The sequence below is a fragment of the Diabrotica virgifera genome, chromosome 5, assembly GCF_917563875.1.
Source record: "Diabrotica virgifera virgifera chromosome 5, PGI_DIABVI_V3a".
NCBI classification, from domain to species: Eukaryota; Metazoa; Arthropoda; class Insecta; order Coleoptera; family Chrysomelidae; genus Diabrotica; species Diabrotica virgifera.
The window spans coordinates 109,138,660-109,160,223 of NC_065447.1; the positions used below are offsets into that span (position 1 = coordinate 109,138,660).

At 30.0% G+C, this 21,564-nt stretch overlaps 1 protein-coding gene across 1 annotated transcript; it reads left to right on the forward strand.

Moving 5' to 3' along the window:
- Positions 1-4,614: 4,614 nt before the first annotated feature.
- Positions 4,615-5,700, forward strand: LOC126885435 (uncharacterized protein DDB_G0287625-like). The gene has a single exon (XM_050652005.1). The coding sequence runs from the start codon at positions 4,615-4,617 to the stop codon at positions 5,698-5,700; it is 1,086 nt and encodes a 361-aa protein (XP_050507962.1).
- Positions 5,701-21,564: the final 15,864 nt, after the last annotated feature.

Consider the following 21,564-nt stretch of genomic DNA (forward strand, 5'->3'; position numbering starts at 1 on the left):
ACTTATACCTGTTTGAGCAATAAATCATGTTATTAAAGACTATAGAAGGAGCGGCATATAGAAGGATTACTGTAGCGGCATCATTTAGTTACTTGTAACCGTTGACCTGAAGATGCTCTACATGTTATAGAGAGCGAAACCGGTCGTCGGGAGTTAACAATAAATGATTGCAAGTGCGTCTGTCTTTTACTTTATTTAAAATGAACTCGCATATGCAACCCATTCAACATTTTAATATAAGATAATTTAAAACACGTTTAGGTTCTTTTGATTACTTTTATAGTCTACACTGTACAGTTATTAAAAAAAAAAGAAAAAAGGCCATTCACACGATATTTGCTGGTTTGGTATATTTTTAAGCGGTAATAGTGCAGTCAGTGATGGTATTTGGCTGCGAATTACATCCTACTGCATCAATTTACTTGATATTTTCACTGTAAGTAGGGAATGGCTCAAGGAAAAAACTTTACCCTATATCCTATGGCGCTTTTATCTAGGGGGTGGTTCCTTGGGGAAATAGCTGTCAAAATTTTCAATGCGTTTTAAATGTATTCATTTTTCGAATACTGAGAAAACTAATAAGTATTTTTGAAAAATTTAAACGCAGAATGAAAAATTACGTTATTACCGAGGGCCGAAAGTCCCTTAGAGTAAATAAAAAGTTTCTTTTGAATGACATATTTGCAGTTAAAAATCACACCTAATTCTCTCTTTCCTTTTCACCCTGTAACTTATTAAAATAAATATTATAGAAGTATCCAGTGACTTTCGGCCCTCAGTAATAAAGTAAAATTTTATTCCGCGTTTACATTTTTCAAAAATACTTAATAGTTTTCTCAGGATTCGAAAAAAAAAATGAGTACATTTAAAATGCATTGAAAATGAGAAACAGTACATTTGATAAACGGTCAATCTTAGGGGTATAATATTAAGGCTAAGCTTTAAATACCTTTTGTAGTGATTGAAAAGGCCTTTAAAAAGAGCATTGTTTACTGTCGACTGATGACTAATGTATTTAAGGAAAAATGAGAAGTATATTTAACCTCTTAACCACCAGAATTTAGATGCGTCGTTTTCCTTCTACAATACTTTTTATTATACTGTTGTTTCTACGTTCAAAAAGTTGGACGGGTTTAAAATGCATGCTTTTTGAAACAAAAATAAGGTACATTATAGAGCGCATTTTTAATTTTCCTTAAAAATCTTCCTTTTTCTTCATGTAACTCAAAAATGTGAAAAGATACGTCAAAAAGATAGAATACAAACATGTAGGGTTTTTTCAGGTAACAATTTTGTTTTGTCTTTCATTACTGTATCTCTTTATCATTTTCCAATTACATGGAGAAAATGGAAGATTTTTAAGATTATTTCATTCATAGAGATTCTGCCTATGATATATGACTATAATAGTTTGCACACAATCATAGAAATCTTTACCAAGTGAATAAAACGCATAAATTAAAAGAATTAATATTTTAATTTTACAAATTAGTACTTTGTCATATCAATTTTTAATTTTAGTTGATAATAAGTCAGAAAATTGGTTTTTTCCCAAATAAAATATTAAATAGAGATATAACAAAGGATTATTTGTAAAATTAAAATAATAATTCCCCTAATCTATGCACTTATTAACGCGGCGGTAGACCGCATACTATAGTAGCACAAATTTGGATTATTAAAACAATATTATGATTTGAAAATCTTATTGATGGTCTATTTATTTTCAGTTAAACACATGTATCTGTGCGAGTTGGTTGGTAAATGTAAACACATGTAGGTTACCGAAACCTAGAAAGAATAGGAATATCAGAATGTGCATTTGCTGATGATGTAATTGTCATGGCAGATAAAGAGGAAGATCTAAGAAATAATCTACAAACATGGAATGAGGTATTAAATAGGCATGGGATAAATAAACACACGCAAAACAAAGATTATGGTAGTAGCACAAGAACAACCCGTATTAAACATACAAATCAATGGAGAAACAATAGAACAGGTAAACTACTTTCAATACCTGGGAGTAACAGTGGAAAACAACGGAAAACAACACAAAGATATAGAAGAAAGGATTAACAAAACGTCTAAAATATTCCACGCAACTAACAACAAATTTTTAAACAAAAAAGAAATATCCAGAAAAACCAAAATAACTGTCTTCAACACGATATACAGACCAGTACTTACATACGGGTGCGAGTCTTGGGTATTAACAAGAAGTATGAAGAGTAAGATCCAGGCACTGGAAATGAAATACCTAAGACGAGTAAAAGGAGTATCAAAAAGAGACAGACTAAGAAATATAGATATACGAGCGGAGCTCAAAACTAAACCACTCCTAGAATACATCGAAGAAAAACAGCTGAGTTGGTGGGGCCACATGAAAAGAATGAGAAGAAACATACCAGTAAGGAAAGTATGGGAAGCAAGAATTCAGAAAAAAAGAAACAGAGGAAGACCATCAGAAAACTGGAATACAACCATTGCGAAGATTATCCAAAAGAAAGGGAAAACCGTAGCAGAAGCAAGCAGACTGGCGCAGGATAGAAAACAATGGTCAAAGTTTGTGCACACGTGAATAGACATTAGTCCCGACACTGAAAAGTAAAAGGGACTTAAAAGACTATATATATATATATATATATATATATATATATATATATATATATATATATATATATATATATATATATATATATATATATATATATATATATATATATATATATATTGTAACGATATGACATGTCCTAAAACAGAGTATGTCGAAGATCAGAGAACGTAGTATCCGATTAAAGTGTTTAGAAACCAAAATGGACTGAAATGGCGATTATAGATGTAATTTATAGAAAATATACCATAGAATAGTATAAAAATTATTAAAGATATCATTTATATGAGGACATTCAAAATTAGCATAAGAAATTTATTAAAACCTTATGTAGGGACTTATATTTTTTTTTAATAATTGAGATAATGTAAATAGATAAATGGACATTTCAAACAATAATTATAGGTTAAAATAATAATATTTAACATTTAAGATGTTAATTTTATACAGAAGTAATAATTCTGATCTGAAATGCCTTAAAATCAATTAAAATAAATAATAAAACAAAAATAACTCTATAGGTTGGTGGATGACATATTAATTTGACATAGCATGTTAAAAAAAGAAGGAATTGAAGTTTTCTATTTGTCATAATGTTTTTTGTTTTTCGTTTGGAATGTTCTGGAATAAAAATTTGCTAGAAAGAGGTGTCACAATGACAAGAAGAGGCAGTCAAGAAATTAGAAATGAAGCTATAAATTTGATAGAGAAAAAGATTTGAAAATTAACAGAAAATATAATAATTTAGCATAAACATGATAAATTTGGTATAATCGAAAAGAAATTAGATAAATATTTGAAGAAAACTTACTTATAATTTGGTAAAGTATCCTTTAATATATAAAAATACTATGTATCCTGAATTTGAACCAGCATAGTGTGGATAATTTATTAGAAATATAAAGAAGAATTTGTGAAGTATCCATAATTGTAAATATTAATAATTTTTGAAACAATATATTAATAATAGTATCCTGTTTCCTGATCCTGGAGTTGAAAGTTGAATTAAAATTGAGAAGAAAAGAAATATTTTATTTGACAGTTTTGACATGGACAATTGACCTGGTCTTACATCCATTAATTTTTCAGCCATCCAACAATTCAAATTTTATAAAATATTAATAAGAAGGCATTCAGTGACAGTAATTATAAGGTACTGGAATTTGTTTCATTTAATTGTAGGAAGTTTTTCAAGTTAAAGTTATTGTTTTTCAAACTTAGATTTCTATTTTTTTTTGTTATCACATTTAAACATTCAATTTTATGTTCAATTTAGATTATAATAAAAACATTTAAAAAACTATTTAACAAACTAATTCTTTCAGAACCGCGACAAAAACCCTATTTCACAATAATATCCATTATAAATATCAAAAATAATATATCATTACCAAATTTGGCGTCACAACGTAGGACCTCCTAATTAAAAGAATTAGTTTGTTAAAATAAATGCTCTCATATAATTGAAATAATTTTGATTAGAATCAATTTTATATTTTATTTTAAATTGGATTTTAACAAGTAAGATCTCAAAAATGTCTCAAGGAAGGAAAGGTTTAAGAAACAAAAAGAACGAAGAAGATGTGGAAGTGGAAGAAAATGTGGAAGTGGACGGAGAAACTCAGCAGGCGGAACAAGAGCAGAATGTAGCTCCAGTTCTACAAGAGACAACAGGAATAACACAAGAACAAGAGGAAAATGTCAATATGACAGCATTGATGTCTTTAATGATGCAGATCAACAAAAAACTGGAAGAAAATTCTAAAGAAATCAAAGAAGATATGAGAAAAATGGAACAAAAATTGGAAGAGAATTCCAGAAAAATGAAAGAAAATAATGCTAAAATTGTGAAACGATTAGAAAAACAGATGGATGAAAAATTTGATGCTTTAGAAAAAAAATTAGCAAGTGAAATAAAAGATATACGTAATGACTACAAGAAAATAATAGAAAATGAAAAGAAAGAAATAAATATGATTATTAAAGATAATAATATAGATATGGAACGGAACATAGAAATCCAAAAATATAACTTAGAAGCAAAAATTTACGAAGAAAGGAGAAAAACTGAAGAAAAATTAGATGATATGCTACAAAATATCCAAACAAACAACCATCAAATAAGGAATGTAGAACAGAGAATAGAAGACATTTCACAAATAAGAGACATAGGGAGACCTTACTTGAATTTAACAAATGAGACAGGTATAAAATTCTCTGGTAACATAAAAAATTTACATCCTAGAGTATACATAAATAGTTTAAAACATAAATTAAGATCAGTGAATAATATTAATGATATAAAAGATTATATTAGAATGACATTAAGTGACAATGCAGCAACCTGGTTTGCCAGCATTGAAAACGATTTAGATAATCTGCAAACATTTGAAAATAAATTCTTAAATTATTATTGGGGTGAATTAGAACAAGCCAGATTTAGGGAAGTTTTATATTTTGGAAAGTATAATCGCAATTTAAGTTTAAATACGGTAGATTATGCTTTAAAATTAATAACTGTTGCAAAATATTTAGAACCACCACTTAGAGAAGACGAAACAGTTTTAAACGTTTCTAGACACTTTGATGCGGACGTTGTGCAAACAGTCACAGTACAAAACATTCAAACAGTAGACAGTTTTATTAACTTTATTCAAAGAGTACAAAGAGGTTATATTACAAGTAATAATAGTAAAAATAGACAATCATATAACAATAATAGGTATGGTAGTAATTCTCAAAATTTTAATAACAACAATAATACTAGTTATGAGAGACAAGGTAATAGAGAGAATTTTAATAATAATACTAATGATAATAGACAAGAGAGACAAGGTAATAGAGAGAATTTTAATAATAATAATAATTATAATAGGCAAGATTTTAACACCAGGAGAAATGCACAAAGATATAATTACAACAGACAGGTAAATTATGTAAGGGGTCAGAGCTGCGAAGACAGTCAACGGAATAGTACATGGCAAGAAAATATGAATAGTAGAAGTGAAATCAGTGAAAGACATCGAGAATTAGATCCAAATGATCAGACACAATCTGACAATCCTAATAATCCAAATTTTATGTAGAGGACTTTCTGAATTTCAAGTTGGGCCATTGTCATTATGAAAAACCTTCGGAATTTATTTCTTTAGATGAATATAAAAATTTTGAATCTATTAATTTAATTTATATAAATGCTATGGCCCAAAATAACATGATTAAGGTCATGATTGATACTGGTTCAGAAAGTACTCTAGTCTCGGAAAATTTTATTTTTAATACATTAAAATTAACAGATATAATCAAGATTCCAAAAATTAAAATAATAGGTGCAAATAATAAGAAGCTGGGAGAAATTAATAAACTGGTTAATTTTAAAATTGATATTCTTAATAAACAAATTAGTATGCAAGGATTTATTGTCAAGGACTTATGTGTTGACATTTTAATGGGAAATGACGAACTGGAAAAGAATAAAGTAAAGATAGATTTTGAAGAAAAAATGGTAACTTTGGAAGGAAAAAAAATAGGGTTTATGGAGAGAGAAGAGGTGGAACAAGGAATAAGAGTTGATGGTAGAATATTACAAGAAAATAATTATGTTGATGAAGAGAAAATGTATTATGATAGGGAAATGTCCAATAATATTAAAAAGAATAATAATTATAATGAATATTTAAGGAATGGTAAATTTGAGCAGAAGGATGCCTACGGAGCGGAGTGCGTAAAATTGGAAGGAAGGACTAATGATTTTATAATGAAAAATAATTTTATTTGTAAAGAAGAAAAAGTTATAGAAAGTTTAAGTTGCCCTGAACAATATAAATTAATAGTCGTTTCCATATTGCGGCAACACAAGGGGCTTATCAATAAAGAAAATAGAATTGCACAAAATTATACCCATAGTATAAAGGTTAAGGAAGAAAAAGACTTTAAAATAAAATCATACTCAATACCATATAAATATAGAGAAGAAGTAAACAGAGAAATTAAGAACATGCTAAAAGATGGCATCATTGAAAAGGCAGATACATGTTTTATAAACCCAATAGTAGTGGTACGTAAAACATCAGGTGAAATCAGATTATGTCTAGATGCAAGGAATATTAACAATATCACCGAAAAGCAATTTGAAGCACCAATGAGTATAGATGGAATATTAGGAAGAATTACAGGAATGTCTTTTTTCACAAAAATCGATTTGCGGCATAGTTTCTGGTTAATTCCCCTAGAAAGAAAAAGTAGACAGTATACAGGATTTCAGATAGATGGAGTTGTCTATCAGTTCAAAGTAGTACCATTTGGACTTCAATCATCTTGCAGTGCTTTATGTAGATGTCTTCATGATATCTTGGATCAATATGAACATTTTGTAATTCACTACATTGATGATATATTAATTTTTTATAAAACGGCTGAGGATCACGAAAAACACCTAAAAATTATAATTGACAGATTAGATGAAGTTGGACTAAAAATAAATCAAGAAAAATGTAAATTTTTTCAAAAAGAAGTAATATATCTAGGATATAAACTTAACACTAAAGGAATAGAGATGGATCCAGAACGAATACAGGTTATTCAAGAATATAAAACACCACACAATTTAAGAACTTTAAGAGGATTTATTGGTATAGTTAATTATTATAAAAGGATGATACCAGACCTAAGTAAAAAAGAAATTCCATTACTTGAACTATTAAGAAAAGATGTACGATGGAAATGGAACGAGAGGAGAGAACTAGCATTCCAAGAAATAAAAAATATTTTTCTGACAAATTTAGAAGTATACCATCCTGACTATACAAAACCATTCACGTTAAGAACAGATGCATCAATTGAGAGATTATCGGGGGTATTATTACAAACATATAATGGGGTAGATTACCCGATACAATTTATTTCAAGAATTACAAAGCCACACGAAAAGGGGTACTCAGTATCAGAATTAGAATTATCAAGTATCATACACTGTGTCACAAAATTAAGATTTTATTTATTGGGTAATGATTTTACCATCGAAACAGATCATCAAGCATTAACATCTATATTAAAAAACAAATATGGAAACAGTCGAGTCCACCGTTGGAGCCTACTACTAAGTGAATATAGTTTTGAAATCAAATACATTTCAGGAAAATCAAACATAGTGGCAGATGCTTTGTCAAGGTTAGAAAATATACCACAAAATGGACAAAGAACACTAAAAGTTGGAATAAATCAATTAGTAGAAAGCACAGGGTTATACTCTAAAGAACAGATAATGAGAGATCAAATCAATCTTGAGGAAAAGGAAAAGCAACTTAGTAAAGATGGGGTGTACTATAAAATAATCAATGGAATAGAAGTATATGTAATCAGTAGAAGTTTGACCAAGGAAATAATGAAAGATTTACATAACAATTACATGCATATAGGATCAAGAAAGCTTTGGATGCTCTTTAGGGATAATTATTTTACAAAGAATGATCTGAGCATAGCAAAAGAAATCACTACACAGTGTCATGTATGTCAAATAAATAAAGAAAAGAATTTCAAAAATAAAAACACATATAAGTCTAATGTTTCATATGAAAAACTAAACACAGTTTCCATGGATTTTATTTCAAATTTATTTCCCAGTCCAACAGGAAAAAAGCATATACTAGTGATAGTTGATTTATATACAAAATTTATTAAGCTATATCCATGCTCAAGAACAAATGTTAAAACATTAAAGATATATATTAATCAATTTTCTGAAGAAATAGAAATTGTATCATTGATAACGCTACCTATTTTAACAACCAAAATCTTCGAACATTTTGTGAGAAAAAGGGTATCAAGATGCATTTTACAAGTATAAGGCATCCACAGGCAAACCCAGCAGAAAGATATATTAAAGAAGTAATTAAATATTTAAGGATTGTATGTTATGAAAATCATCTAACTTGGGAGCAGCATGTACATGAAGTAGAATATTTTTTAAATAATACCCATAATTTAAATACAGAAGAAATACCAGAATATTTAATGTTTGGACATATAGGAAACAGAAAATGGATTAGTGAATATAATAAAGATAAGTATGAAGCAGTGTTACAAAAAGTAAATCAAAGAATCATGAGGAAAGCTGAAAAATATGTGAGAAAACATAATCGAAAAATAAAGAAACCAATAACATTTCAAAGAGGAGAACAAGTACTAGTCAGAAATCTCAGAAGAGGAAATTTGAGAGAAAATCTATGTAAAAAATTTCAACCCTTATTTGAAGGTCCTTATATCATAACAAAATCAGAATGCAATAAATAGTTATGTGTTGATGGATGCAGATAATAAAATTAGAGGCATATTCCACATTAATGATATTTTCAAATATTATCATGATGAGACTGAATAACTTTTAAAAGTATGTAATACTTACTATAAATCACATTGTTTGCCAGAGATTTTCTGTATAAAATTTGTAATTCCAACTGCTAAGAACGACACAGTCTAGCGTTTAAAAAAAACACAGAATGGTATAGGTTTTAAAATATCACATTTTTGCATTGATATAAATATAAAAATACAGTAGTTAGAAGCATTAGAAGATGTAAATGCATACAAAATGTAAATGTAAACATGTAAACACTAAACACAAAATGGCATCTGAATTGACATTGACAATTTTGACATAGATAAATTTAAGGTATGTTCAGTATGTTCCATGAGTGACAGTTAGTAGTCAGGTTATTTGTGTTACGTCATGAGGCATTTTTTTACATAAAAGAGTATTAGATGATAGCAGATGAATGGGATGAATGTATTAGTTTGTTTATGAATTTTTTTTGAGTTATTTTATGAGATTAATATTAGATTTAAAAATTTGCATAGAATAAAGGAAAATTAATGTTTGAAAAAATTTTAATTACATTCAATTTTTTTTAACATTATTTTGGGGTAATTGTAACGATATGACATGTCCTAAAACAGAGTATGTCGAAGATCAGAAAACGTAGTATCCGATTAAAGTGTTTAGAAACCAAAATGGACTGAAATGGCGATTATAGATGTAATTTATAGAAAATATACCATAGAATAGTATAAAAATTATTAAAGATCATATCATTTATATGAGGACATTCAAAATTAGCATAAGAAATTTATTAAAACCTTATGTAGGGACTTATATTTTTTTTTTAATAATTGAGATAATGTAAATAGATAAATGGACATTTCAAACAATAATTATAGGTTAAAATAATAATATTTAACATTTAAGATGTTAATTTTATACAGAAGTAATAATTCTGATCTGAAATGCCTTAAAATCAATTAAAATAAATAATAAAACAAAAATAACTCTATAGGTTGGTGGATGACATATTAATTTGACATAGCATGTTAAAAAAAGAAGGAATTGAAGTTTTCTATTTGTCATAATGTTTTTTGTTTTTCGTTTGGAATGTTCTGGAATAAAAATTTGCTAGAAAGAGGTGTCACAATGACAAGAAGAGGCAGTCAAGAAATTAGAAATGAAGCTATAAATTTGATAGAGAAAAAGATTTGAAAATTAACAGAAAATATAATAATTTAGCATAAACATGATAAATTTGGTATAATCGAAAAGAAATTAGATAAATATTTGAAGAAAACTTACTTATAATTTGGTAAAGTATCCTTTAATATATAAAAATACTATGTATCCTGAATTTGAACCAGCATAGTGTGGATAATTTATTAGAAATATAAAGAAGAATTTGTGAAGTATCCATAATTGTAAATATTAATAATTTTTGAAACAATATATTAATAATAGTATCCTGTTTCCTGATCCTGGAGTTGAAAGTTGAATTAAAATTGAGAAGAAAAGAAATATTTTATTTGACAGTTTTGACATGGACAATTGACCTGGTCTTACATCCATTAATTTTTCAGCCATCCAACAATTCAAATTTTATAAAATATTAATAAGAAGGCATTCAGTGACAGTAATTATAAGGTACTGGAATTTGTTTCATTTAATTGTAGGAAGTTTTTCAAGTTAAAGTTATTGTTTTTCAAACTTAGATTTCTATTTTTTTTTGTTATCACATTTAAACATTCAATTTTATGTTCAATTTAGATTATAATAAAAACATTTAAAAAACTATTTAACAAACTAATTCTTTCAGAACCGCGACAAAAACCCTATTTCACAATAATATCCATTATAAATATCAAAAATAATATATCATTACAATATATATATATATATATATATATATATATATATATATATATATATATATATATTTATGCACAGATATCAAAGTGAGGTCCTGACATTACGCGCACTTAGTGAGGACCGGTAGAAAACGTAGACATAATCGTTTCAACTCTTCATAGTGACCTTGACAAGTAAATAGCAATTAAAAAATGACGAGTATACACAAAAAAAATTACGTATATGTGCCCCGTATTGTTCAAGTATATTGCCACCCAAGTGAGGCCATTATACGCAGCTATTAAAGTGAGACTGTATATACTTTTTCGTTATGCGCACAAAGTGAGGACAACTTTACGTGTATATTTCTTTACAGCTCATCAAGTGAGGACCATACAGTGTTGTCGATAAATATGAGATTAATCGTTTCTACTGCCTTTTTCTGTATAACACAGTAAGAATTATTATTGTTTCGATGTTTCAGTCACTTGTAGTTATAAGAAGATGTGGACTCTTTGTTATTGCTCGTACTGTTTGTTAATTTTATAACATTTTAGTACCTCAGCATTAAATCACGGTAGCCTTATCGGAGACTAGCGTTAATAAAGAAATAGTTTTATATTTTTTAATAATTTACGTTAAAGATGGATAGGAAAGCAAGAATTTTGAAAATAGCGTTAGTTGAGAACAATAATAATCAAAATGGAGGACACAGTGATAGTTCAGTTATGTGAAATTTATATTGAACTTAACATATAAATATAAAAGCCCGACTTTTGATCTAAGGGGAACACAGTTTTTACGGTACATACATATCTGTCATTTGTCAACCCCCTCCCTTCCATTTCCCCCACCCCTTATTTTTAAATAGGGAAGAGGGGCGTGTGCTAGCTCATTTGAAAGGATATTCAATTCTCTATCCAGTATTATTAACATTGACATAATTATCTATACAGAGTGTATTTTAGTATAGGTACTGTTGCCCCTGTCGATTTTCATTTTGAAATGAAAATTTTAGAACCTTAATTTTAGTATACAAGATGATTTACTTAATTTAATTAAACTTAATGTACCTTTTTTACTGACTTAATTTTACAGTTATTCCACTAGATGGCAAATACAGTGAATATTTGCATATGTTTTATTTCGAATAATCATTTTAAAATAGTTTTAGTTTTCTATTTTCTCTGAAAATTGTTGCAAGCTTCTTGTTCTTATACTTAAAATCATGTCACTACAAATTTATACGAGACTACATATTAAGAGTATAGAAAGTATTATAATATATGACATACATGCTTTTTTCCATTTATTGAAGATATTTCACCTTATCCTGAAACAATGCAATGTGACCAAGTGTCCTCAACTAAAAAAATATATCCCACTATTTTGATATTAAATGTATATTTTGTACTATAAACCGTATTGAAATAGATTGCAACATGTGTGCGTGGTTGGGATATTGACTGCGAAACCTAAGGCTTCATTCGCCTAATCATATTTACCTTTGATTCTTATAACAATAAATAAAATTGATTAACATTTTATATTAATATTATTAGTGTTTTTAAACAATATCAGTATGATATATCAGTATGATAAAGTCAAAATAAACAATACTATAACAGAAAGCTTTGAGGTCAAACAAGGACTGCGACAGGGTGATCCATTATCGCCTATAATGTTTAGCATATTACTAGAAAAGGTTATACAGGAATCAAACATTAATAGAACAGGTCTGATCTACCACAAAAAACATCAGTGCTTGGCATTCGCAGACGATTTGGTAATCTTGGCTAGGAGCAAAATAGAACTTATAGAAACACTCATGAAACTCGAGGAGAGGGCAGCAACCAAAGGATTGTATATAAATGAAGCAAAAACAAAGTATATGGAATGGACAAATAAGCAATTCGTTCGGGGGCAATACATAACAATGACAACAGCGAAGGGAACACAGTATAAATTCGAAGAAGTTGAGAGATTTGAGTACTTAAGAACTGTCTTCACAAGAGATCCTAACTGTGAAGAAAAAATACAAAAGAGAATTATGTCGGACAACCGCGCTATATTTGCTTTTAATGGGTTGTTAAGAAGTAAACATATATCACGAAGAGCAAAACTAAGAACTTACAAGACCGTAATAAGGCCGATAGTAACGTATGCTTCTGAAACATGGGTCACAACAAAAAACATCAAGAGTTGTTATTAGTTTGGGAGAGGAAAATGCTGCGCAAAATCTTCGGTGGGAAAAACTTAAATGGACAATGGGTAAGAAGAACAAATAAGGAACTAACTGAGCTCTATCAAGATCCTAACATACTAGCAGTAATTAAGGCGCAAAGACTTAGATGGTTGGGCCATGTGCAGAGGATGATTCCATCTAGAATTCCCAGAATGGTACTATCTAGTGCATTGGCAGGGAAAAGACGAAGAGGAAGACCGAGGTCACGATGGAGTAATGGAGTTAGAGAAGATATGAGAAGAATTAACTTAAGGAACTGGGAAACAAAAGCGACTGACAAAAGGGAGTGGAAAAGAATAGTACATCAAGCCATGGGCCTACTAGGCTCGTAGTGCTTACATATTATAATATCAGTTTTCTAATATTATCCAGTTCCATATCCAGTTCCGAATCCAGTGGTTATATTTCTTCCGTATTGTTTAGTTTCGCTTCCAGTGATTGTATTTTTTTTCTTGTTTTTTTTTTTGAAATATTTATTTATTATTTTATTACTATATTTTTTTATTGTGCTCATAATAGATTGCAACATTGTCTACAGACATGAATGCAGTAACAATAAATAAAAAAATCGGAGATCCACACCCCGGATTTGAAATCGAAACCTCTGCTTTACGAATCCGAGATCCGAGGTCTACCCACTAGGTCACTAGGCTATCGCTCTTAGAGAATATTTTTTCCTGAAACGGGGAACTTTTAAAGCCGGGTCTAGACTATGTAACAAAACATGCTAATAACAAAGTTGTACAACAAATTTGTTGTACAACTTTGTTATGTAACTTGTTAATAGCATGAGTATCCAGACTATATAACAAAAAACAAAACAACAACATGAGCATAAAGTTTGCAGCATTTTAGATGGATAGCTGGTGGGTTAGGTAGTATATAAAATTGCGTCATATAAGTATGGAGGATCTCTTCATAGCAACAGCAGCTTGTGTAATATTGTGGAGGCGACACCGGCGTGTTAAATTAATATTTTGGATGTGTCCTTCATTAGCAGCTCGAGCAAAATATAGGTAGTGGTACAGCTCTTTTAGCTGATCTGGAAAGAGATAACATATACCCCTCGACAGGAGACATTAAATGTGATGGCAGTTTTAAAAACTTCTTAAGAATAGAAAGTTCTGATTTTGAATTTCTTATAAATGAAATCGGCCATAAAATAGGCAGGAAAGACATTTCGAGATGCAATTCCAGTAAGAGAAAGATTAACAGTTATATTATTAGCAAAGTATATGAGGCGTTCTTTGCAAAAACCCCAGTTGTCCTTTTTTTTCGGAAATGGACTTATGGCTTCTATGGATTGAAGGACTAATTACCTACGTTCCTTGCGTAAGAAACTTGCATTAAAATTACAGTAGTTCAAAATATAAGCGACAAAAATATAGGCGATTCCGCCTAAACCCCATATGTCAAGCGCAATTCCCTTCAAAACCATAGTTGTTATTGGTGTTTTTGCGGGAAACTTTATCGCTTGGCTGTCAGAACCGTGGCCTGTCAGTAGGTTTTTATAGGTTAAATATCCTTCGAATAGTTGTGTTGCGTGATATTATAAGTAAACACCATTTTTCGTTCATTTTTTATTTTGGTTTATTACTATAAATATCGTTTTTCCTATAAATTAATGAAAAATTCCTGCAAAAACCCCATATGTCAAATGAATAAATGTCCTTCATAAATAAACAAAAGGAAAAAATAATGTTATTTATATTGTAAACTGTGTGTAATCATCAAAATAATAAATCACTAATTTGAGAATTTCCGTAAACTTAATAGGGTTCAATTAAATAACTTTTTTTTTAAATATCTCCGATGTTGTAAAAAGTGACATATGGGGTTTTTGCAAAGAACGCCTCATATTTTTTAAACTTTTTACTCATTGTTTCAGAGAGGAAGTATAACATTTCTGTAGAATTTAATTCCTCAGTATTATCGTCTTCACCTGTTCATGATTGAGTGTCACTGTCTGTTTGAATTGGTGTAGCTGGAGAAGTAGCGGATGTAGGTGTAGTGGACGGAATAGAAAGGCTCAGATATATTGTATGATTGAGTGCCTGTTTGAGTAGCTGATGAAGCAGTCTGCATCTGTGTAGCGAATGAAGTGAATGTTACAGGTTTTATGTCTGAACACTCTGCTCTGTAGAGAATAGTATTTATGTCAAATTTAGAGTTGATTTGCACCGATTTGCTGTTAAGGTTCCGCGTACTGCTTTTCTTTTGTTGGCTTGAGTTATAGGCGTACGTGCATTGCATTAGTTTTAACTACAGTTTCTGTATCTATTTTCACTTCTATTTCAGTCTATTCATCGTGTTTTTTATTTGTTTTTTAAATCAATAAATGTAGCTCATCCCATAGCAATCCCATAATACTCGTTACTTACGAAATAGCTCAATTAAATGAGTAGTCAGTTCTTTCGACAATTTCATATCGCGTAAATAACCCTACGTGAACAGAGCAAAGAAAAATCTAGCACAATCACTCCAGAATGAACAAGGCGATATGACTCCAACGGTTGCTGCTCGCGTAGGTACTATGCCAGAGAAATGTTTCAATAACATGTTTTTAGGTGTAGATCAGTCGCGGTGCGGTTTTATAACTTTCTTTGATGTTTACCGACATCTGTTGGATAACATAAAACATGCTATATAACCAGAAAAATGTTATACAACACTGTGTTTTAAAACTTGTTTATTTAAAATTTTGTTACTTTAAAATCTTAAATAGGAACTCCTTTTTTTATTTCAGATTTGGATTCTTTGCGTAAAAATAAGCAACTTTTATTCGAAACGTTTTTTCTAATTACGGATAGGTGGCGCTATAATCGGATAATATATGGAAAGTCCCCACTAAAATGGAAAATTTTACTTAACTTTTTTGGTTTTAGAACCTAATAATCACAACCCAATAGGTCCCCAAAGCGCTCGAGTGACTGCACATTTAGCATACTTTGCTCCCCTACTATATATGTATTATAAATAATATGCGAAGTAATTATTAACCCAAACAACCATAATTCAACTTTTATTTACTAATAAAGAACTGGACGAAAGTGTCACATCAGCTTTTATGAAACACATGAATATTTACATAAAAAGGTAAGTGATCTGCTTGAAATCGATATTCCCAAAATCATCTAAAAATTGTTTATACTTGAGTACTTTGAGACTCTTGTATGAAATGTGAATACCGAAATACGATTAGGAATCTCCATTATGTAATTTTTAAATAATACATAATTCTTAGGAAATGAAAGGTATTATACAAATGTGTTAAAAAATACTACCTACTGAAATTTTTTGATGGCAATAAATGATGAATTGGTTTATCGAATTTATTTTTAAGGTGATACAGTAGCGATCAACAGGTAGCCAAAACGCGTTCCAAGATTGAGGCTGTAATTTTGAATATTTTTTCGAGATATTTGGCACACGTATTTGTAATATAATAAAGAATGGCGGTAGAGAGCCCAATTTGAAAAATATATTAATATGTGGAAATTACTCTGTAAATAAATACAATATTAAAAAAACGAGTCTGTACCGCCATTAAGAAGAACAAAAAAATACACTTTCTTCAAATAAACTTTTTTATCAGATGCCTAGATTTTGTGTCATTTTGGAACTACTAATGAAATAAAAAATTTTAGTAGTTCCAAAATGACACAAAATCTAGGCATCGGATAAAAAAGTTTATTTGAAGAAAATGTATTTTTTTGTTCTTCTTAGTGGCGGTACAGGCTCGTTTTTTAAATATTGTATTTAATTACAGAGTAATTTCTACATATTAATATATTTTTTAAATTGGGCTTTGTACCGCCATTCTTTATTATATTACGAATACGTGTGCCACATATCTCGAAAAAATATTCAAAATTACAGCCGCAATCTTGGAACGCGTTTTCGCTACCTGTTGATCGCTACTGTTTCCTCTTAAGTAAAATATGTCATTTGGATATTTTTTTAAACTCGATAGATCCTAGGGAAATGTCGGTAGATCGGTAGGATCATCACTTTTGGGAGTTTTGGGAATATCCCAATTGACAACGCAATATACACCGACGCCGTCTACAACGAGCGACGAATCAGAGATGCCAGATTGGGGTACTTTCGCCCATTTTTAGGGTAATTTGAAAGCACATGGGAAAATTTTTATAGGTTGAATTGGTTGGGGAATTTTTCGGGAGGAAAATTGAGCAAACTGAATTGCAATATAAATGTATTGTTATGATCTGCTTTTTATTAATTATATATTAATTATTATTTATCTGATTAATTATTTAATTGTCGCAAATCATACATAAAAATGAATAAAAAATCTCAGGGTGCCTTTTTATACTATAAAAAAAATCTAAATTATCTCACGTTATACTTATCTTCTCTCGTGGGTTCAGTATCTCTTAGTTGATCCTAATCGGGATAAAATAGGGAAAAGAAATAAAGCAAAATATTAAAATAAACATACAGAATTGTCTTTTATTTGTCAAAATCAATACTCTAAACTCTATCAAATCTAAAACCTGTGGACACAAATGTCTGAATGAAATCTTTACCACTTAAATTTATTATAGTTAAAAAAAAACAATTTATCGGTTTGTTCCCGATGACTTTGGTAAAACAAACTAAACAAAACAAATTTATGTATTCGCAAGATTAGCTATACTTCCTATTTACTTTTAGAAATATTGGAATTTTAATTCATATGCCTTTTACTCAAAATTTTAGTTTCCGTACATAAAAATATCTTTCACATAAGTTGACTGACCTTTTGCTTCACTCACTCTGATGTCTTCTCGTGACCCAAAACAGCTCTCCCTCGTTGACTATGTTAAAGGCTACTCATCAAAGCCCTCTCCGTTCTCCAGCTTCAAAACTATCAGCATACCAGCACCAATTCTCCAACAAGCCGGGCCTCTTTTGACACGTACTCGATTCAAACAAAACTCCAAAAATTCTCTGCTCTCCTTCTCACAATAATACAGAATCAAAGAGGTATTTCGTCTCAATTTGATCTGTCTCTCGTTCCACTTTTCAACACTATTCTCCACTATCAAACAGCCACTGGTATCTGCTAACTATCTATCCACTAAAACGTCGAACCGGTCCTCAGCGATGCCAAAAACATAATGACTTCCCCTTCAAACTCTCTTAATCATTCAAACTACTTTTCCCCTTCCACGTTGCCAAGAATCTGAAACATCGACTTTTCCATTCGACAAACAAAACAGTCACCCTCAAAACCATTCCGACCATCCTAATTACCTTCTGAGAACTATACAACATTTACTCGTGTTGAAACAAAGATACTAAAATTCCAAACTTTCTCCTAAAACCACTTTTCTAGAAATTGATAATTACCTCTACCCTAAACAATCTTTTTCCATTTTAAATCAAAATACATCGTTATTTTCACTTTAATTATTCACAAAATTCTTTAATGGTTAATCGGAAAGCTCATTAAAAAAAGAAATCCACTTACATCCAAACTAAATTCTAATAAATATTTACAGATCAATATACAGGGTGTATCAAATTTATGTGCCCGCGTTATTAAAAAAAAATTAATTTAATTTTTATTTTGCCTTTGATTGATAAAATTGAAAACACAATATTATGTAACACATAACATTATATTAACATTATAACCTATCGAGTATTTGCTTCTGATTAAAAAAACCGAAAAATGGTTTTTGGAACAACCGCTTTTTTTGACCAGTTATAACCGCCAAGTTAAACCGTAAGTAAAAAACCGGTATAACCGAAAACCGGTTTTTTGTTCAACAACCGCCATCCCTACCTTGGTTGTTACAAATACAGTTCGCTGGACCCCCCTTATTAACTTATTTATTTTTAGCACATAAGAAAAACGCTCGGATAGGTCGATTTTTAAAACAATCATAGTATATTATAGCGTAAATGTTTCGAACTTTACGCGATCCCTCTTCTTCAGGTGACAGGCACAACTTTGATTTTTTTAAATAGGAAAGTAAGTACATCATGTGACACCTCATTTAAAGGCTTTTTTCTACAACCGTGTTAAAAATGCAATTTTTAGAACTCCATACGTGCGTTAAAAATGCTACTTTAAGGCAGGGCCGGTTTTAGGGTTCTGAGCGCCCCTGGCAAAATAAAATTTGGCGCCCCTTCATATAAGAATATACAAATTTACTGCAAATATAAAAAAAATAGGAAAAAATCAAAATTTTACCATAAAGAACTATGTAAAAATATATTTATTTAAAAAATAGTAGGATAGTTATTACTTACAACTTATCCAACATAGGGCATAGCATAGCGAGCGCATTTTAAGTTCAAGCGACGAAGAAGCGAGGTAAAAGATAAATGCACATTATCAACAACCAGTAAAAAATGTGTATAAATAACTATTTAGATGGAAAATAAGCCACAATTAAATTGAAAAAAATAATTTTATTATCGTTTCGACGCCCAAATCGGGTGTCGTTGTCAAAATACTACTAAATTAAACAAAAATGTTGTTGCTTAGTAAAAAATTCGTCTAATAATTTATTTAATCTGACTCATTTATATCATTTAGTGTGTATAAATCTTCTACAAGACCAAAAAACATGTTGATTGTGCGCAAGATATAGCTGCATCCCCAATAACTAAATTGAGGGAGTGGCATCCACTTAGCATAAAATAACATGCGGATATTCTTTGCAAACGCGAGCTTGTACATCTTTATTTTTTCTCTTCCTTTTAGAGCCGTTGTGATATCCTTGGCCTTACAATCATCTATGCAAATTCAAATAAAATCATTCATTATTTTTTTTATTATCTCATGAGCTTTTTATTATCTCTATGACTCGATACCTATAGAACCAAGCTATGGTTTTAGGTATCGAGGTACTAGGACAAACAATATGCTGCATACTAAAATTAAACCCGGTACTGTGGGATAAGAACATCAGTATAAAAACAAAAAGAAGAATATAATATAACACCATGACAAAAAGTATTCTGAATAATGGGTGTGAAAATTGAATAAAAAATACGAAAACCAAATGCAAAATAAGAGCAACAGAGATCGAATACCTAAGTAGAAGCTGTAGAAGGGATAGAATAAATAACATAGAGATTAAGAAAATAATGGTAATGAATTCAAGGGATAATAGACAACATAGAACAAAAGAGATTAACCTGGTACGGACATGGCAGAAGAGCAGACCAAAATCGTTGATAAACAGAATAACAGATTGGAGCCCGATAGGAAGAAGGAAGAGAGACAGACCCCGAAAATCTTTTAGAGATAAAATGGACGAAGCAATATTAGAAAAGAAACCTGCAGGACTGGAAAAACAGAAAGAACTGAAAATAACGGTCAAGTGAAATAATACAGGAAAAACTATGGAAATCCAGGGTGGTCAAGAAAAAACAGGATGTTTCTAAATAAATGCAATAAACTTTAAAGGGTAATTCTATATGAAAAAATAATGACAGTTTGCTCTATAAGCGTATGTCAGCAAATACTTCGTTTCCGAGATATGGGGTGTTGACATTTTTCTTACAAACTGACGATTTCTTTATTGTTCTAAAACCGGTTCAGATATGCAAATGAAATTTGATGTGTTTTAAGAGGTAATTATTGCGCATTTTTTGACATAAAATTAATAATTTTATATCTACTGTTGAAATGGTGTGAATTTTTTTAAAGAAAAACATAGTACGCCACTAAGATATTTCAAATAACAAATTATTTTGGAATTACTCGTTCAATTTATGATATATACAAAAATCTATTATTCCTTTTTTTCATACGTCGTTCGTGCCGTTTTTATGCAAAAAGTGAAACATCTTAACGCGTACAAAGTATTCGAAATAAATTTCTATATATTCATATTATGAAAAAGAACTTGTCAATTCTAATTCATATAGATATACCTGGTTTGTTTTTTTTTTATTTCAAATTACACACCCACGGACACACGACAATGTTGATAAAGCAAAGTTTACAGAACAGGAAGACAAAACTATCTAACCATTGAGGCTATAATGACAAGTAGCAGTATAATAATATCACTGACTATTCATAAATTTGTTGATACTTCGTAAATCTGATCTTCGTGTATTTTAAGTATGTATGTATAACATTGTAATACCATAAAAGTGATAGGTATTACCTGACTAAAATGACCTTTAAAAGCCATAACAGTTTTTAGGTTGCATTATTTTTATTAGAGAATTTTTGTGAGCTAGAAATAGTTTTCTTATTGTTACAATTATTTAATATTAATTGTCTTAGGAGTAATCTTAGCCCAAAGATAATCTATAAAGTCCAAAAAAATAGTGAATGTAAAAAATATTATATTTTTTTTTTTGTTTAGCTAATGCCTCGACAACTAATGGCCATTGGCATGGTAGGTACGGTAATTTTGAACAGTTAGGTACCTAGTGTCATGTGTAAGTAGTGTGGGTGTTGAGTAAGTGGCTTGTTACTTTGCAATGTCGACGTCATTGTCTTTGCAAAGAGACGCTAATTGTATCCGAACGTCTGCGGTCCCTCCGGTGAGAACCGATCCC

Excerpts from the sequence above, each read along its gene's own strand:
- LOC126885435 (XM_050652005.1), top strand. The coding sequence starts at position 4,615 with ATGGAACGGAACATAGAAATCCAAAAATATAACTTAGAAGCAAAAATT.